Source organism: Anguilla anguilla, chromosome 7 (assembly GCF_013347855.1).
Source record: "Anguilla anguilla isolate fAngAng1 chromosome 7, fAngAng1.pri, whole genome shotgun sequence".
In the NCBI taxonomy this organism is placed as follows: domain Eukaryota; kingdom Metazoa; phylum Chordata; class Actinopteri; order Anguilliformes; family Anguillidae; genus Anguilla; species Anguilla anguilla.
This window is the reverse complement of record NC_049207.1, coordinates 35,665,101-35,684,368: the sequence shown is the minus strand read 5'-3', so window position 1 is coordinate 35,684,368 and position 19,268 is coordinate 35,665,101. Positions and strand designations below refer to the sequence as shown.

At 39.2% G+C, this 19,268-nt stretch overlaps 1 protein-coding gene across 4 annotated transcripts in view; it reads left to right on the top strand.

The window, feature by feature from the left end:
- reep1 (receptor accessory protein 1) overlaps positions 1–18,918 on the top strand; it is a 49,562-nt gene extending 30,644 nt beyond the window's left edge. For 2 of the 4 annotated variants that reach the window (XM_035425880.1, XM_035425877.1), the window contains 4 exons: positions 1,721–1,892; positions 5,674–5,709; positions 10,708–10,949; positions 14,646–18,918. In XM_035425880.1, coding sequence (XP_035281771.1) covers positions 1,721–1,892; positions 5,674–5,709; positions 10,708–10,949; positions 14,646–14,714 — 519 coding nt within the window. In that variant the 3' untranslated portion in view covers positions 14,715–18,918. The remainder of the gene's footprint in view (positions 1–1,720; positions 1,893–5,673; positions 5,710–10,707; positions 10,950–14,645) is intronic. The other 2 variants (XM_035425878.1, XM_035425879.1) reach the window with 2 other exon arrangements.
- The last annotated feature ends 350 nt before the right edge of the window (positions 18,919–19,268 follow it).

Genomic DNA, 19,268 nt, shown 5'->3' with positions numbered 1-19,268 from the left:
TGACAGCATTGTTCAGTGAAACCTTGTCCTCGCAACTTTGCTGCTTGTCCTTGAAAGGAAAAAAGCATCAATTGTTGTAGATATTTTTGCTTACATGACTTTGACTGCCTGAAGATTAAGTTGTTGATTACATGCACTACATCACATGAAGGCACAAATTCTACGGGAATTTTCTAACTCAGCCATATGTTATTTTGATGTATGTTTACATAATTAAGCTTGATTAACAATTCAGTATTGCTTTCTTATAAATACAGTATTTTATTGTACATTGTAAGTTGCACTGGATAAGTGGATTTTCTATATTAATGTAATGTAGTCTAAACATATATGTGTATATATATATATATATATATATATATATATATATATATATATATATATATATATATACATATATATATGTAGAAACCTATCTGGTTATAACTGGATTTATTAGGATCAAATTTCAGTTCCATGGCCAAGAGTCCTTTGATGTGTGATGTTCAGTACGCCAATTTCATAGCATACTAAGGGAGGGCAATTGGTGGCAATTGTATCCAGGAAGTATCACAAATAGAAACTTGTATGGGAAAGTAATTAAGTTAAGCCTTTAACCCACTATGAATGGAAACGTCATCACTTTCATTTTCTCTTTCGCCAAAGCAAAGAGGTTGACATCCATGAGCACTGCTTGGTTAAAACAGAGGTTGGAGGAATGATGGCAAGGCAGGCAGAGATGTGTGTCGCACGTGCTTGTACAGTGACAGGCATGCACTGTGCATGTGTCGCAACTGTGGCATTGTGACTGCTGGATTGTTGTGCTGTGCCATGTGTACCTTATGTGTCAGCTGTCCTCCTGAATAAGCTGACTAACGGCTGTTACATCTATGCATTGTGATTAGTTAATTATTTTTTAGCAAATGTCTTCAGTTCGGCAGACTTTCAGAGAATCAGGAAAGTATAGCTTCATCAGTTGTATTGCTTGCACGTTAACCATGTGCTATTGTAGTGCTCTGTGTTTAGTATTTTGTATTTGCAGTTTCCTCTTTTTTATGAATCAGGTTTTGGGGTCAAATTAACTGTGCATTACACTTGATTGTAATTGTTTTCTTTTATTTTAACTATTGAGGTATAAAATGTTTCTGGTCAAGACTATATTTCATGGCCACAAAGTGCACAGTGTCTGACAGCAAACAGCAGCACAAACACAATAATTACAGGCCTCATTGTGAACTGATTTACCAATACATGTTCTGTGCAAGATCTACTGTGCCTAGACCAATATTATCTTTATGATGTATATAACAAGCCACTTTAAAAGCCAGAGCCTGAATGAGAATGCACATTGGACTTTTTGTTTGTGTTGTTGCTGATACAACGTGAGAGATTGTGGTACATAATCTGCCATTAAACAAGGGCAGCTTTAAATACAGCAAGCACAGATCTTAAATCCGCCATTAAATATATTGCTATGTGTGACTAAGCATGAATATTCAGTCTGAATCTGAATTGAAATGCTGAGTATTCCTGGCACCTGCATTCATTAAATTGGTACATTTATGCAGTTACATAGTTAGAGGGTTTGGATGGTGCAGAACACAGAAACATTTCTGACACTCCAGGACACAAGTTGGCCTGGTATTCTGGATGATATCTAAGTAGAATTATACAGGGGTGATCATATGGTTTTTTCTGTGTGTGTGTTTGTGCCTATCTCCATTTTCCTGTTCGGTGTCAGGGCCAGGGGGCATTGTCAGAGCGGCTGCGTAGCTTCAGTATGCAGGACCTGTCCTCCATCCACCAGGAGGCTCCTCTGAAGAGCACCGGATCAACCTCGTCCCGAACCACGGCAGGACACCCCAGGGCACGTGCTCCCACCCGCAGCAACTCAGAATCTGCCTCCAGCAAGGGTGAGTCCCCTCTCTGCTAGTCCTACTAAAAAACTCTTCTACAGGGGCCCAATCCACTCTGCTACCACAACCAGGGCCTGCTTAAATACTTTTCTATGGCTAAGATATTTCTCACAGTGTATTAGCAGAAAAGCACTCTGGTATTTGTGATTTGCAAAAAGCTAGAGACAAAGAGTGAGGCTTCATAAACCCCATTATGCCTGGAGCAACATTGTGCTTGTTTGAATTAACTGTTTTCCCTGGCAAAAATTATGATTAGTTTGAATCAGTGTAAAATTGGTAAAACATGATAGCTCAAACCATCTTTGGCTCCAGAATGCCTCACTTTCCCCTCACTACTGAAAATTGAATGCACCATGAGAAAAATCCATCAGCAAAGGACTCTGTCAGCTGATTGACCATCCACTGAGAGAAGTGGTGAAAGTACACTTGTTATCCAAGTAGGAGAGGAACTGTTGTGGTACATAGTTATAAAATTACAAAGGCTGCGAGTGACTGTACACCACTTGTGGGTTTATGCTCAAATGTTTACAGTATTACAAGCAGTGAAAGGTTGCCATAGCCTCATATCTTGGGTGCTCTCCAGAAGAATCAGGGCCTTCTCCCTGTACATAAAAGGAAGCGCTGTCAGTAGTGTCTACCCAGCCAATACAGAGAGGCATAGCGAGACCTCTCCACACATACAGTATCTCTCTCGTTTTCATTCTGTACACACTTTTTCACACACTGTGCACTTTTTATGCAGTGCTGTTTTTATTTTGTTAACAAAATTTGTAAAAATAAAAAAATAAAAATTTCCCTGCTGAAACTGTTCTTTGGCCAATAACACAAAAAAATGAAACCATAAAGAAAATTTATACCCTGAATTTGGTTAATTGTAAGAGGTAAAAATATGTTAGGGTAATATATTTATCTTATTATTGAAGAATAGCTTGACTACATAACAGTTTGGGCAAGAGGTGTTGGGTTTGTTTGAGTTTTTGATATTGTGATTATAGCAGTTACAGGCACACACAATTTTATATATGCTCATGTATTTGAACATACAGTGAGCTCCATAATGTTGGGGACAAAGTCATTGGTTCTGTACTCAATTTTATATTTATTATGGTTAAAGTACAGATTACTAGCTTTTATTAAAGAGTATTTTTATATATTTTGGTTTGACCATGTAGAAATTACAGCAGTTTTTATACACAGCCCCCCCCCCCCCCCCCCCCTCAGCATGAGGACCAGAGTTGTACCAGTTAGAAGTCAATGAAGCTAATATGAAGCTGAGAATGAAGAAAAAGCTGTCTGAGACATATGCCAAACCATAGGCCAAGAAAGACCTCTACAGTTGATAACCGAAGAATTCTCGTCAAAATGAAGAAAATCCCCAAACATATGTCTGACCGATCAGAAACACAGAAGGCAGGCATGGGTGTATCAGTAGCCGCGTTTCGACCGCAGAAACTAGGGTCTAAATTTAGTTCCGGGGGCTTTATTTTACCCCCAAAAAAAGTTCCTGCTCGGGGGGTAGTACTTTCCAAAAGTACCGGAACCTTTGGGGTGGGGCACAAGTGCTGAAAATTTCTGATTGGTCGACTACTTGCAGTGTATTATTTCAACCGCCATGTTTAAAAATCTGCAGCCGCAAACCGATTTATTTTCATAATAACTTCAAATCAAACTTGTATGTTATGCGGCGCAGTAACCTAGTTTTGGCTATAGCCTGCCAACGTCTTGGAATTATAACGTGTGCTCTTCTGTTCTTTTCTTGCTTTAGTATTTGTTTTATAAAATGCTAAGCATTCGTGCTGGGGCAGCATATTACGTACCAAAACATTCAAACGGTTTAATTTGGTTGCTGAATATTTTCTTTCGGATTTTCTTTGTTAGCCCGTTGTAATTGACTCAAAACGTTTGATACAGTTATGTGAGGTATGCGGTAGTTCTGCGTAATTCACATTGGTGATAAAATAAAAGCAAACTGGAAATCACCTTCCGCACTTTTTGTCAGGGTAAAATAACAGGTTAATTCTAGTAGTCGTCCCTTTAGCTTTTTCAGACTGCCGTAATTTTACTCTGCCATTCTTCAATTCCATAAAAAGACCAGGAAGACTATGGACTAATTTATGGTGCATGGTTCGCATCTGGAGGGCACACTTCCCTGCTCGGCTAGCAGTAACTTCGAAGGAAAGCAAACGGTGGCTGTACCACTGCTAATTAAAATTTTCACGCAAGTACGAGTTTTCGTTCTATTCTTGTCATTTTGCGATTAGCCTATATGGAATTGACAATGAGAAAGTAATCAAACAGCAAATTGTTTACAACGTGTGCATGTTTTCTGCTGTTGTTGCCAGTAATATTGGAAATGTAAATGCATTCTGTCGCCTCGGATGTCAAGACATGAAAGTGAATGTTCGCATAAAAACATAATGAATGTGTTTGAGAGGATATATAAAGCAGTTACAATCTGACTATTGGCCTGTTATATCCTATTTGTTGCATAACAATGGTCCAAGTTCAACTACCAACAACAGTTTTGCTTGACAACGGTAAAATATGCCCAAACGGCTGCAGAAGAATATTTCAATTCCAGGTGATTAAATCGATAAAAATCAATAAATACAAAAGTAACCATATATAGTCATTGTTGGTAACCCGTTGTATATAAGTGGAATAAACCCCTCCGGGCTGTCCCGGTTATTAGAAAATAATGTAGGCTACTTCGGTGGTAGTATGGGGTTACAGAATAAATCATAGGACAGATGGACCGATGACAACGTCGCTTTTTCATACGTCAGTGGGCTAATTTGCCTAATCTTCGCGGGACTTTAGACCGCGGTGGAAATGCAGACAACAATGGGCTGAAGGAACCTTTTAGTTCCTTGAAAAGTAGTTCCTAAAAGTCCTGGGTACTTTTGGTGGAAACGCGGCTAGTGACTACTGTCTGCAGAAGACTTCATGAAAAGAACTACAGGACCTACATTGCAAGATGCAAATCACTAGTTAGCTGCAAAAACAAGATGGCCAGGTTACACTTTGATAAGTACCAAAAAGAGCCTGCAGAGCTCCGGAAAAAGGTATTGTGGTGTGGGTAGATGAAACCAAGGTTCACATGTATCAGAGAAATGGCAAGAGAAAAGTGTGGAGGCCAAAAGGAACTGCCCAAGATCCAAAGCACCCCCTTCATCTGTGAAAAAACAGTCATGGGGGTGTTATGGTTTGCCACAGGTAGTGGCTCACTTGTCTTCATTGATGATGTATCTGCTGATAGCAGCAGTGGAATTAATTCTGGGGGGTGTTTCAGTTAGCTTGATAACTGATAGTGTTCACTGTGTGAACTAAACTGTGTTCTTGGCTAGAAATAGCTGTACAAAATAACTATTGTATCTTATTGAACCTGTGTTTTGTAGTTTTCCATGACCATGAAATGCACTTTTTGTACGTCGCTTTGGATAAAAGCGTCTGCCAAATAAATGTAATGTAACTAGCCCCAAAAACAAGCAGGAGTTGAAGATGGCTGCAGTATAGGCCTGACAGATCCAGTCTTAAACACCATGCGTGAACTTTGTGCTTCTGTGTGGCCTCAGCAGGAAAAAAGATGTTAACTTTTCAAACTGGAGCCAATTCCAAAATCAGTTCAGAATATTCCAGATAGTTTGGGGGAGGGGGGGGCTCACTATCTGGAATATTCTGTGCTTTTTAAATATCCAAGCACAATGTGAGTGGATGTCATAAAGACCCATGCTTGCTGTTTCTGTGAGGAGGATGTGATCATGTCCTATCCCCTCAGGCTGTGCCAACTGTGGACACTGTAGCATTCTGACAGGTGAGTAGACCCCCCACTGCGGTGCACATGCAGATGGTGTGCAGTGTACATCAGGAAGGAGAGCAGATACCTGGCCTGTGTGCATGAACACACATGTTTGGCTGTGAAACTCTCCCCCATTCCAGGAGTCCTCTACATGGATAGCTTCAAGTGGCCTACAAGTTCAGTGGTCTAGAGCTTGACCCACTATTTCTATATTAATCACAATGGATATATATGCTGCATGAGTATAAAAGTATAACTCACTATGTTTTCTTGGTATGCTTGGTGCAGAAGCTTGTATACAAGCATATAGATCTTCCCAGTGGGAAATACTTTTTTTTTTAAATATCTCAGCCAACGCTGACACTGCACAATGCTGTCACTGTTACTGGGTAAGAGCAGTTAGCATCCTGTTTGTCTCTCACTTACTTTTCCATCCCATTGGCCTTCCTGAGTGCTGGCCTCCTAAGCAGAGGATGTCCGGTTTGTGCTGTGATCTGGTAGAAGGGCAGCTCGCCATCTTTACCCCTGGGACAGCCAGCCCACCACCCATATGAGGAGGTCATAACTAGTGTCTCAAGGTTTTTGTCAGGTTTCCAAGGATTCAGTTACCTTCTGCCGAGTTTCCAGGATGACTGCAGAAGCCCTGATGCATAATAGTGTCAACCAGGCAGGGGACCTTTCAATTAGTGTGATTTTCGTTGTCTCAAGTCAATCAGATTCCTGTGGTCTGATTGCACCAGCCATGCTTGTAATATACTCCCTTGATACAATGGCTACATAGCTCAGATGTCGAACTTTGATGTGAAGCGAAGCAGTAGCTGGTCAAGCACTCTTTGGAGGAGAGCCTGTGTTTGTTTATGCTAATCTGAATTGAAAGAGAATACTGAAGTGATGAGATGAAAAGAAGCATAGAAAGAGTTGCATTTTGTGAGTGATAAGCTTATTTTGAACACTGTGTTTCTGAAGCACCCTTAGGGCATATCTCAAAATTTATTGACCCAGTTGGGCAAACTAATTGCTTCTTATGACTACAGACTATATGCTCATAGCAGAGTCACTTTATTCTGAATGACAGAAATTTTTCTTATTATTTTTGTTTATAATTTATCCATTTGTGAGACCCCTATCTATGCTAATTGAAAGATTCTGAATTAAACAGCTATTAGCAAGCACCAACTAAAGCCCAGTGTGTATGATTCAGAATTTCTGACTCATTTCTGACCATATTTCTGACCATTTCTGACCATATTTCTGACCACATTTCTGACCATTTCTGACCAATTTCTGACCATAGTCGCTGGATGACACATCTTTGCCGCCTCACCATGACCTGAATGACAAATCTTCACCACCTCAACATAACTATAGTCTTAGTCCATAATTTTACCTAGTCCAAACAGTCATGCTTATTGGCGACTTTTTGTCCTCCTCCATGCTGTGGAAATGGCCAATAAATGTGTGTTTAATGATAGTGAGCCCATCACACCAACGTTCTGCAGGAAGTAGACAAATAAAGCAAAAACACTGTGATGTGGTGTGCACAACATTACTGAAAATGTGGCAGCTGTTACCATGGGTAAAATTGACATAAATTTACTGCATTATTTTCTGCATTGAATCTCTCTATAACATGGTGTCAGAATTACTCTAGAACAAAAAGAAAATAAAAGAAGAAGAGAATAACGCAGTTACAGCCACTGTCAACGTTGAGCCTACAAGGTAATTTTTCCGAAAATTGGAAGAGTTGGATTCAGCGCTTCAAACCTTTTTGCACTGCCAGCGGTATAGCAGAGAAATCTGAAAAAGTACAATATGCTACTTTTCTGCACATCGCGGGGGATAAAAGTAAGTAATACGTTCAACTTCCAAGAAGGTGAGAAAGATAAAATTGCAGCGCTAAACAAAAAGTTCAAAGAATACTGCGAACCCAGAAAAACCTATCATACACACGCCATGTGTTCTTCATGTGGACACATAGATGCATATGTCACAGATCTGAAAAGCAAAGCAAAAGACTGTGAGTTTGGAGACTTGCATGACTCCTCGGGACGTGACAGAATTGTATGCGGCACAAGGGATGACCTACAGATGATTCAGAATGCCGCTGCCCGACTCATCTACAGCCTTCCCAAATTCTCCCACGTCACTCCTCTGCTGCGATCACTCCACTGGCTACCGGTCGCTGCCAGGATCCGGTTCAAAGCCCTGACCCTTGCCTACACTGCTGCCAACAGGACAGCCCCCATCTACTTGCAGGACATGACTCGATTCTATGTGCCTGCTCGATCACTCCGCTCTGCGGCAGCAGGGCACCTTGTAACCCCTCCCACCCGCCCAAAGGGATCACAAAGCTTCTCCACCCTAGCTCCCCAGTGGTGGAACGAACTCCCCGTCCCTCTCCGAACCTCCCCCTCACTACCCATCTTCCGCCATGGCCTGAAGACTCATCTCTTCAGACTATACCTAGACTAACCACCACCACGCGGTATATTTCACTCTAAATTCCCCCCCCCCTTTTTTTTTCATGACACTTGTTACATGTTGCCCCATCCCAGCACTTTTTGGTAATTTGTATTTGTCCTAATACTGTAGCTTATTCTGCTGCCTAGTTGGCTTTGCAGAGGTTAGGTCTGAATAGTGTTCATTGTGTGAACTAAACTGTGTTCTTGGCTAGAAATAGCTGTACAAAATAAGTATTGTACCTTACTGAGCCTGTGTTTAGCAGTTGTCTATGACCATGAAATGCACTTTTTGTACGTCGCTTTGGATAAAAGCGTCTGCCAAATAAATGTAATGTAATGAGAGGCAGACTACTGAGAGAGGCAGATCTTACTCTCCATCGATGTCTGCTGTGCCAGCAATAACGTCAAGCCAAGTCAAAGCACTAAACAATGAAGTGGAAGTGCACAGAATCAGAACAGTTAAACCAAGTAAAAATGACAAATTAAAGACAGAGAATGATGAACAAAAGGGAACAAACTGCTGTAGATGTGGCTACAAGCACAAGGTAATGAAATGTCCAGCATTCGGTCAGATATGCAAGTCATGTAAAAAGAAAAATCACTTTGCAAGGATGTGCAACTCGTAGCCAGCAGAGCTCCAGTAGATGTAGGTGAAGAGTCTGCTCAAGAAGTCACAGTGCAACAATGGCGATCCATATATTGCACTCCTAGAATACCGCAACATGTCACTGGTGGGTGTGCGGTTTTCACCTGCACAGCTGTTGATGGGGAGGCATTTGAAGTCAAGACTGCCAACCTCCATCTTACTTACCTCCGAAGGATCATCTCAGGTGCATGACAAGCTGAAAGAAGAATAAAAGATACTTACCTGATCTGCAAGCTGGAGAAAATGTTAGAATACGAGACATGGCAGCCAGCTGCGGTCCAGAAAAAGCATGAGCACCTGAGATCCTTCATAGTTTGCACACCGGATGGCAGACTGTACCGACGAGATTGGATGCATCTGAGGAAGACCAATGAGAGGGAGTTTCCATCAACTTCCGCAAAAGACATCACCATGGAAGCAAACACAGACATGAAAGATGCTGACAAGCATCACAACCAAGGGACACACAGCAAAAACACAACACACTAAAACACCTGAAAGACAATTACAAGCACAGACATATCATACCATGTCTGGAAGACAGGTTAAAATTCCTGTAAGATTCAGAGACTGAACATTCAAACCAAACCTGGGTCAAATATGTATTTTAATTATTTTAATTACTTTTAAATCTTTTTTTTATTTTTTAGAAATTATTTTTAATGCAGCATTTACAAATACTAATATTTAAATTTAAACTAGTATTTACTGTATTTCCTGTTTTTCTTTCTGTTGTCAGGGCATTCAACAGCCATATGTAGAGTTCCATCTTTTACATTTTGTAAGATAAAATACAATTTAGCTGTGCATATTCACTACCAATTAACAATGGAAATTGGTACAGTTTGAATGGGGCTGTCAGCAGTCACCTGAATACTGTCCTATAATTAGACAAAACATTCCACTTTCAGAGCTGATAGGTTCTCGCATATCCAGTGCTTTCCAAGTCTTTCAACGTAAAAAGTTTAAAAGTAATTAAAATGCTTTAAATACATATTTGAACCAGGTTTGCTCCAAATCTAAATTCAAAAATTCAAAATTCTGCATTGCTGTAAATCATAATCATATATTTCACTGCAAATCAACTGTTTTGACCCACAAAACTCACTTTTGAATACTTTTCAAGTGGGAATTACTATCTTTTCATCTGTATTGGGGTCTATGATATCTAGGGTCCAAAAATGTAATGCTCAATTATACAGAGATGGGATCATATCCATGTCAAAGTGGGATTTTATGAATAACTACTTAGTCATGGTTTTCTGCGTAAGCCACTATGATCGCAAGACCATTTAATAAATGAGGCCCCTGGAGGATAACTGCTGAATTTCAGGTTTACAGTCCAGAGGGTCACATACTTGATTATCTCTCTGGGCATTAGATGTAATGCATCTTTGTTCTTGTGTAGGTGCACACAGCTTCAGAGCCAATAATATGTATCAAGGGAGTACATAGAATTTAGTGAAGCACTAGTGGAACTTGTGTTCCAAAAGAAATAACGAATTATGTTTTCTTTTTTTAAGCATGTTTATTTCTCATTTTAGGAAACAACCTGCTCACTTTTAAACAACCTATAATTAATGTGGACTTTCCACTTAATGAATGCAAAGTAAAATGAGTTAATTTTGCTCCACTTGACTTGGTAGATGAACCTGGAAATTTATACGACAAGCTCTGCTTACAATGCAGACAGAGCACTTTGTATGGTCATGTTTCCCTCCATGTAAATTCATCCTTAGGCGAGGTATCCCTCTGTGTTTGAACATATATATACACGTGTGTTTATGTGCACACATGCATTTACATTATGTACGTGTATGTTTATTTAGATTCATAAGAAGGCAGACTGACTCTTTCTCGGTGTTTACTAATTTATGTTGCACTGCTGCCATTTTCCTGGTGCAGGGCTCCCAGGGGAGGACTTTGACATGAATGAGTACGAGGTGTTGAGCACAGAACAGTGTGATGAGGAGATGCAGTTCTTGCCCATTGAGCCCTCAGCGCCCCCAGCAAATCCTGATCCCCCTGCGGCCCTCCCAACCACACCCTTTTTGGCCCCAGGAGTAGAGGTGGAAGAGAAGGATGAGAGGGAGGACTCACGGGCCAGTGCCCCACAGCTCAAGCTGGTAAAGAGGAGGGCGCCTGAGGTATTGCTTTCTGCAGCCTGGCTGCCTGGTTAGTGAGTGCGGTGACTAACCCATTACCTCACCCAAACCTAAGACAAGGACAAGGGCATGCCACTCCCCAAACTATCTTGCCCAGCCATGCCCAGTATCCCTCAAACCCCCATACCTCCACACATCCCCAGTCCTAACCTGACCATGCCCAATGTCTATCACAACCTAGGTCTCTCAGCCCTCAAAACACACACCTATCTGAATCTGACCATGCCCAGCGTTTGGTCAGCTGGAAATAATTTTTTGCAGCCCAGTTTGCAACCAGCTCATCTTGCTGGATCTCAGTTTATGTTCCACATTTATGGATTGATCTTTATTCTGCCAGTCCCTCTGGTAACCTTGTAATTCCACAGCCAAATCCAATCATCAGAAATATTTAATATGTATAACACTTTGCTCCATCCTCCCTAATGGGTGTGATACTGATAACAGTTCTGAGGAATGATTATGCTCAAGACTAAAAATGATTGGAGCATGAATATAATTGGAACCCTATACATTATGCCAGTGGTTCCCAACTCTGTTCCTGGAGATCTACTGTCCTGTAGGTTTTTATTTCAATTAATAAAAACTAATTTTGCACACCTGATTCTACTGATTAGCACTTAAATTAGATATCCTGCTGTTGAATGAAGTGTGCTCTGTTAGGGTTGACATGAAAATCTACAGGACGTTAGATATCTAGAAACAGAGTTGGGAACCACTTGAATGTACTATACTACAAAGAAATCATGAGGCATTCCATGGATATTCAATGCGAAAAAATCAGCTTGTGGATCAATTGTGGACACACAGGTGAGGTGAAATAACAGAAGATGTTTGCAATGTTATTCATGCGCATCCGGCATTGTCACATCCTCCGTTCAGGGTTTGCTGTTCTGCAGTCTGTGCAGCTTGATTGCGCTGTTTGCAAAGCTTGTGCTTGATCAAGCGGGCCCGTTTGACAAACCTCTTCAAAAATTTGAATTGTCAAATGTTTTTATTATTTATTTATTTTATTGACATCAACAGGTACACAATACAACACTTAAAAGGAAGATGGGACACAACAGAACAAAACAGGATAAGACAAGGGCACGTTGTATGGTGTTGTATTAGTTTGATATTTACAACAGTACAAAGTCAAAAGAATGGAATGGGTTGAATGGAGTGAATTGTATAGAGGAATTAACTCAAGGAATTGCAAAAAGGGGGAGCAGATGTCTTAAAATTATTGGATGTTGTCTTTTATGGTTGTTGTGAATTTTTCTTGGGTGGAGTGTTTTGTCAATAGATTGAGTTGGTGGGGTCTGGATAATTTTGTTTCCAGAGGAGTAAAATAACATTTTCAGTAATTGTTAGTCAATATTATAAAGGTTTTGGACTGTAGTTGTGAGGAGTTCACCCTGTAAAGAGATGGATTGGTTGAGGGGGATGCTGAGGCCAAGAATCACTGATAGCATGTTCATGATCCACGACCAGAATGATTTGACATGTGGACAAAGTCAGAAGGGCATAGAAATGATTAACAATTGAATTTTGACAGAGTGAGCATGTGTTGGTATCTGTAAGGCCTATACCGTGCAATTTGTGGTGCTATGTGATCTATGTAGGACCTTACAGTATTTTGTCGAATGGTTTTAGGGGCTGCTGGATGACTAATCCAGCATAGGAAATGTCACTGTCCTGGTGCATGAATGAGCGTCATGGTCTCAGATCAATTTAGGACCATGCCAGTGCCGACTGCATATGAAATGTCTTCCTCTGACTCAGCTCTGTGAGCTTGGCTGTGGGCTGCAGATTGAAAGAGCAGGAAAAGAGCAAAGTTGCTGATATTATGAACAGGCTTTCTAATTGTTGATATAATTACTGGTCCTTGAATATGTATTTAAAATACTTAATTTCCTTATTTTACATCATTTTTTAAATGCTAAGCCACAATGTAGACATGCATGACCAACTTTGATAAATGGATGACCAGGCAGTAACAAAACTGAAGCAGTTAGCAATTATTATTAAGCTCATTTGCATAACTAGCAATATTTCGGCTAGCTTTTTAGATGCATATTATGAGTTTGTATAGTGGTATAATGCTTCCAGAAGCACATATTTATATTAACCAATATTAACCTTTTTTGAATTAATTACCTTTTCCTACAACCTGAGACTGCTGCACTCAAGGAATGAAGTATTGGTATAATATTAAACTGATGTTTTGTATTATTATTGCAGACACAATGAAATTAATCTGTTCATTTATTCACTCTAGGAACTATGTCACTGTACACGCTGCTTTTGAGTTACTTGACACTTTTAATTACAGCTGATGTTATGTAATGTTTTGGTCTGGCCCAACTCACTTGATTGAGATGAAAAATGTGTAAATTACATAGCATAAGAGAATCCCCACAGTGTGATAGCTAGTGCAGAATTATAATATAGAGAATAATTCCACAGTGGAGATGAGCACAGCTTTTCTATTTTGAGTACCCAAGAGACTGAGTACAGGCAAGGGAAAGGACAATTAGAGATTGAGATGTAGTCTGAGGAAAACTTGTTGCAAGTTGGTGTGGCACAGTGGTGCAGTAGGTAGCACTGTCACCTCACAGCAAGAAGTTCCTGGGTTGAACTCCTTTCTGTGTGGAGTTTGCATGTTCTCCCTGCATCCCTTAGGATATTCCGATAATAAAGGAATTATTTATTTTCTGTAGACTTTATTACTGAGGTTGGCAGACATTCTGGCATGGATTGTGGATTATGCCTTGCTCAGAATGCTGCCTAGTAGGCCTAGTCTTTAGTTATGCTTCCAGTTTTATCGAGTTGAGGAAGACGTGCCTTAATAGTCAGAATACCTTTCAAGACAATTGACCAAGTCCCGAATGAGCTAATACAATTTGAATGCTCCCCCCCCCCCCCCCCCCCCCCCAAACTAAAGCCATGTTGAGTCAGTGACTCCCTTCATGTACATTTTAAAGAACTTCATCTGTATATAAAATAGACTCAGATTAAGATTGTTTGACTACCAGGAATGTGTACAAATTGATCAAATGACCTCAAAGGAGATTGATATTTACTGTTTATCAAAAAATGTAAAATTGAGTACAATACATTATTACTAATTTGAAGCAGATTTGTGAGGAGGAGGGGAGGGATGTGCACCTTGATTTTGTGCCTGTGTATGAAATGTGTCGAGCACTATGCTTTCAAAATTAGCATTTCTCCATAACTCGATGTCTGCATTAGTGTGCATTATGGCCTGTAGATTGAGTTATTATATCCTAATTAAAGCCAAGCCTTTGTTTGAATTTTTAATGATCTGCATTTATGTATTCCATGTATTCCTACAGTAGCTACACTCTCCTTCAGGTTTCTTAGACCCATAGTAAAAAAAAAGTCATACCTGGTAAATGAGGTAATCACAAATTAAGGAATACGTTCATAAAATATGTAAATGATTTCCAAAGTATATATAGTAGAATATACTGAAAAGGCGTAGCAAAAATGTATATACATAAAACTACAAATATAAAAGCAGGAGTAATTTATATATTATAAATCATAAACATATACAGAATATAGAATTTCATTTTTGAGCCTCTACTGGCTTGTATTACTTTCGTATGTAGTATGCATTGGTTAAACCATCTGGTTTTCTACCATTTTTCTCTTTTCCACTCTCAAACTCAGCCTCCTCCTAGAGTCCTGAGGCTCCGTCCTAGATCAAAGAGTACTTCTGCGAACAGTGCAACCCTGTGAAGGTGTGAGGCCATTGGACGCAGCCAATCAAAACACTCCCAGATCGCTTATCTGCCTTAAAGACAAAAGAGATACAACGAAAAAAGCACCGCCAAATCTTGGAAGGAACTGAAGAAGCCACCGACCTCCTGCTGGTTTTGTGTCCCTGGGAGAGAACATCACCATGGCAATTTATGTGCAGGGTTCTTCCTTGCATCATTCATCATGAATCTGAAGCATTTTCCTTTGGAGTGTTTGTTTTTTTCTTAATGTGCCAATATTAATTGTTTTTCTTTTTTGTTGAGGAAAATGCATGCGTGTCTGTTCGAGTGTAAGGTCAGTTTCATAAAAGACATGTAGCACAAGCTCCATCTGGTGATGTGATTCTCATGTCAGAAGAGATCATCTGGAGTTGGGGCAACAGGTCAAAGATGAATGGTTGAAATATATTGGCTAAATTCTTCTGTCATTTTCTGAGCAAATACAGGACAATTCTTGTTATGTGTCAACAAGATGTCTCCTATTAATTACAATGATATTTCTGTGCTGTTTTACAAAGAATACCATTTTGTCACACATGGTTGTATTCAATGCGTGTGCTCTGCCACTAGTGAATAGTTAGTGGTGTGTTTAATATAGAATTAAGACATGTTCAGTCTTAATCTCAATTTACTGGTAATGTACTTAATCCTGAAATTTGTTGAATAAGTATGGTTACACTAAACCATATTTAAACACAGAAATATATAAATAGTCCAGTCCAATGTGAGGCTGAGGGCACTTTCAAATAATGAATGCAATGAAAAAAATTGTTTGGTCAAGTAAATCAGTACCATCATGCAGGCCTCACAAAATTCAGACATAGTTATACAAATAAAAGCAACATATGTAAAACACGTACAAATATGCAGCATGTGTTGGTAAATATTTCCAAAATATCCACTTCCATATACATACTTTTATGCATTAAATATACATGCTGTTAAATACATTTTGCAATATTTGCATTCAGTTAGATCAAACGGTCATGAACTGAATATATTTAACCTGAATAAAGTACAGGAGCACAACCGCCAAGATTTTGTGAAGTATTCCTTGTTAAAATGGCACTGTTAATGTCAGGGGAAAATGTAACTAGTGCATTGCACCTAATGGAAAAATCTGGCATGTTGATAAATAGGCTAAATTGACTATTAAATTACATCACAGAGCATTGTCAGTGTATTAACTGTTATTCATTGATGTTGATGTTTAAACACTCCATTGTTTTTACCAAAATCTGAAAGCTATTTGTTCAGTGACAGAAAATAATATATTGCTCTTTGGTGGTTTAAATATAATTGAATATCTAATGTATAGCTTGTAAATATAATTAAACAGTGATGGCTAAGTAATATTTAAGACCATATATATTCACTTCTAAGTCATTAAATGTGTCTAGGTATACACTGCAATACTTTGTGAAGACTTTGAGCACTAGGCCCACTTTGTCATTGGAACCTGAGTCACAACACAGTCAGCATCTTAGATGGACTGTACTGCCTCCAGTAATACAATAGATATCCATCACTAAATCAGACAGTCAACACCTCCATTGTTCCTAGGAGGTTCCACTTGGTCAAAACAATGTTCAGGCGCTGCCTGGGATGCTAGAATAGCTATAGATGTTGTTTTAAACCATGCCTATAATATAATGAACTAATGAATTAAAATACTTTGAGTTTCAGCATTCAGACAGCATTTTCACTATCAAGAATATGGAGCCGACAATCTTGTTATCACAGACAATCTGGTTATAGTCAACACTGGATTTTGCTAAATATGTGTAAGGTATTGTCTTGGGTTTGTTCACAAAGCCAGAGATTTGGATAACGGATATTGATCCTCTTGTTTTTCAGATGAAAAGCTAAACTGTAGTGAGTCAGACCATGGTGCAAAGAGGACTGCGGTACACTACATTTTTTCCCACAAATACAAAAAGTGCGATGCATAATGAATGTTTGGCACATCTGGATAAAAGTACCCTCAAGTAAGAGAAATATTTCAATACTTCCCTGCAAGTTATTGGCAACATTTCTGATGAGAAGTTTTGGTAAATTTTAGGATTTGTATATCTTTCTTGCATTTTAATTGTATTTTTTTATTTCTGCGGTTCTGTAAGCACTGTGATAAACCATGGAAAACAACATAAAAATTTCAGCGAATTCATGGCATTACAGTAAATGGGAATTGAACAAAAATTGAACAAAAATCCAAGTAGCAGGGATTTTCTAGGTATTATTTAAAGAGGCATGTCTATAGAATATACTGTACTACTTCAAATAAACACCTCACTCAAATAAACACCATGGGAATTCTTCAAGGTGATAGGGTACTACATAAACATATTATGTTTACACTTACGTACGCTGTGCATATTTTTTGGTGAAAAAAAGAGTGGGGGTAAGAATACTGTGTTGCTGACATAAAAAAGATTTCTTTGACAATTTCACACATTAAAGTAGTACAAGCATAATTTGTGCTTAAATATTTTAAGGGCCCACTTTTTCCTTGTTCTTTGGGACACATTTACAGACGTTTCAAATGCCCATTGCTCATATCAGAACAGCCAGAATATCATTGGTGTCATGTTAATATGTGTAAAGTCAAGAAAACTCTGCCCATTATTCATGAATGAAAATTGGCAGTGTACTTCTAGTGAAGTACACTGGATTTACGCTAGAAATATTCACTTCCTCAGCAAGTGTATTGCAGAGTGAAAATAAGCACCTACTGATGAATGCATTTTAGAGGTGAATAGTTACAACTGTACGTTCCACATTGGAGGCGTAACATACAGGAAAAAAGTTTCTACAATAGTAACAGAATCTGTGTTTTTCACATTGCATTTATGGGAGGCAAATATACTGAGACACAATAGAAAACACCTGGGACCCAGAGGCATATATATATATATATATATATATATATATATTGCTGCGAGATTGAGATGGACAACCCATCCAATTCACTCTGCAATAATGGCTAATATGTCAGCCATTAGATGGGCCAAATTATATTTAAAAAGCATTGATGTTGTACATTGTAACTATATCGTTCCATCACTTCAGATTAGAGGCATGGAAGTGAATTGATTTATCTCTTCAAATGTATGAAAAAATGAAAACAGCTATACATTCAAGTAAAAAACTGTAATTACAGCATTAATAACTGACCTTATTGGAGCAGAATGCCTCATTTGATTGTAGCACTCAAACTTCTGTTGCTGTATTTTAAATGTTGCACTACTCTAAGTGACTGTTTACAGTGACAAAACCCCAATCTGGATCTAAACCACATTCAGAAAAGGTCACGTGCACAAAACATTATTATTAATTTCACAAAGTATAAGCATACTATTGGTGACTTGAAAAAATGCTAATTTCAATGGTATTCAAGCTTGGTACTAGAAGGCTGCAGTGTCCACAAGGCTACTAAATGTTGTCCCGACAGGCCCACAATGTCTGCGAGGCTACAGTGTCTGCAGCACTCATAAACCTGGATTCTGGTGGCCATTGTCCACAGGTTACCATCCTAACCAGGTCCTTACCCTCCTGTTTTTTTTCCTAGTCAAGTAGTTTCAAGTGTGCAGGGAAACTAGCTGGGTGCAGCCCCCTAGGACTGGAGTTCAACAGCACTAATCTTATTCTACTTCTGTGTCAGTCACAAAGGCCTGGCTAACTTTGACCTTAAATATGTGCACACCAGCTACCTGTTCCTCATGTACATATGCTGATAATATGTGACTGTCTGTGAATTTTTGCATAGAAAGCATGACTTTCTTCTTTATAGACTGTATGTGATTTTTGTAAGGGCTCTGGGTGTTGTATGTTCCAAAGTCCATTTTGAAACTATCTTCGGGTTTTCTCAATCTGAGCACAGGACTAGATGTTTTCCTGTTTCCCCCAAAACTGATGTTTACTTCCTGTCCCTATGGCTCTCCCTAGTGATTCCTAATTTACAAAGCATCTCACATTTGTCTGGCAGGCCAGAAGATCTCTCTTAAAGTCACTGTTCATGTTGTATGTGGTTTCTCATTCCTCACAGCTGCAGTAAGAGCAGAGAGGTAGAACTGACTGTTCATGAAAGGACTTCACAAAGTGCTTTTTCTTTTCTCTCTGCTGCACATTTCTCCTTCTGTATTTCTGTCTGAGTCAACCACAGCCATTAAAACAAAAGAATGAAACCAGTTCCTGTGTTCATTCCACGTATCCAGGAATCATAAAAGATTGTAAGATGCAAAAATCTCTACGTCCAGGAGTAATAAGCACCCATCCTGAGCTGTGAAAACAACAGCTTACACTGCTATTCATTTGGGACTTGGGTGACAAAAAGGTACATTTCCTCACTCCAGAAAATGTTCGCATTATCATTCCTGCTTGCTTTAGTGTCAAATCTAATGACGTGACACAGAACCAAGGTACTTTCTGAATTTATCAAGCACATTGTTTAGAGGCATATGCAGTTCCTTGCTCTGGGTAAAACTATTAAAATGTTGGTTATGTTTGATTCAGTTATCACCAAGAAGGAAATCAG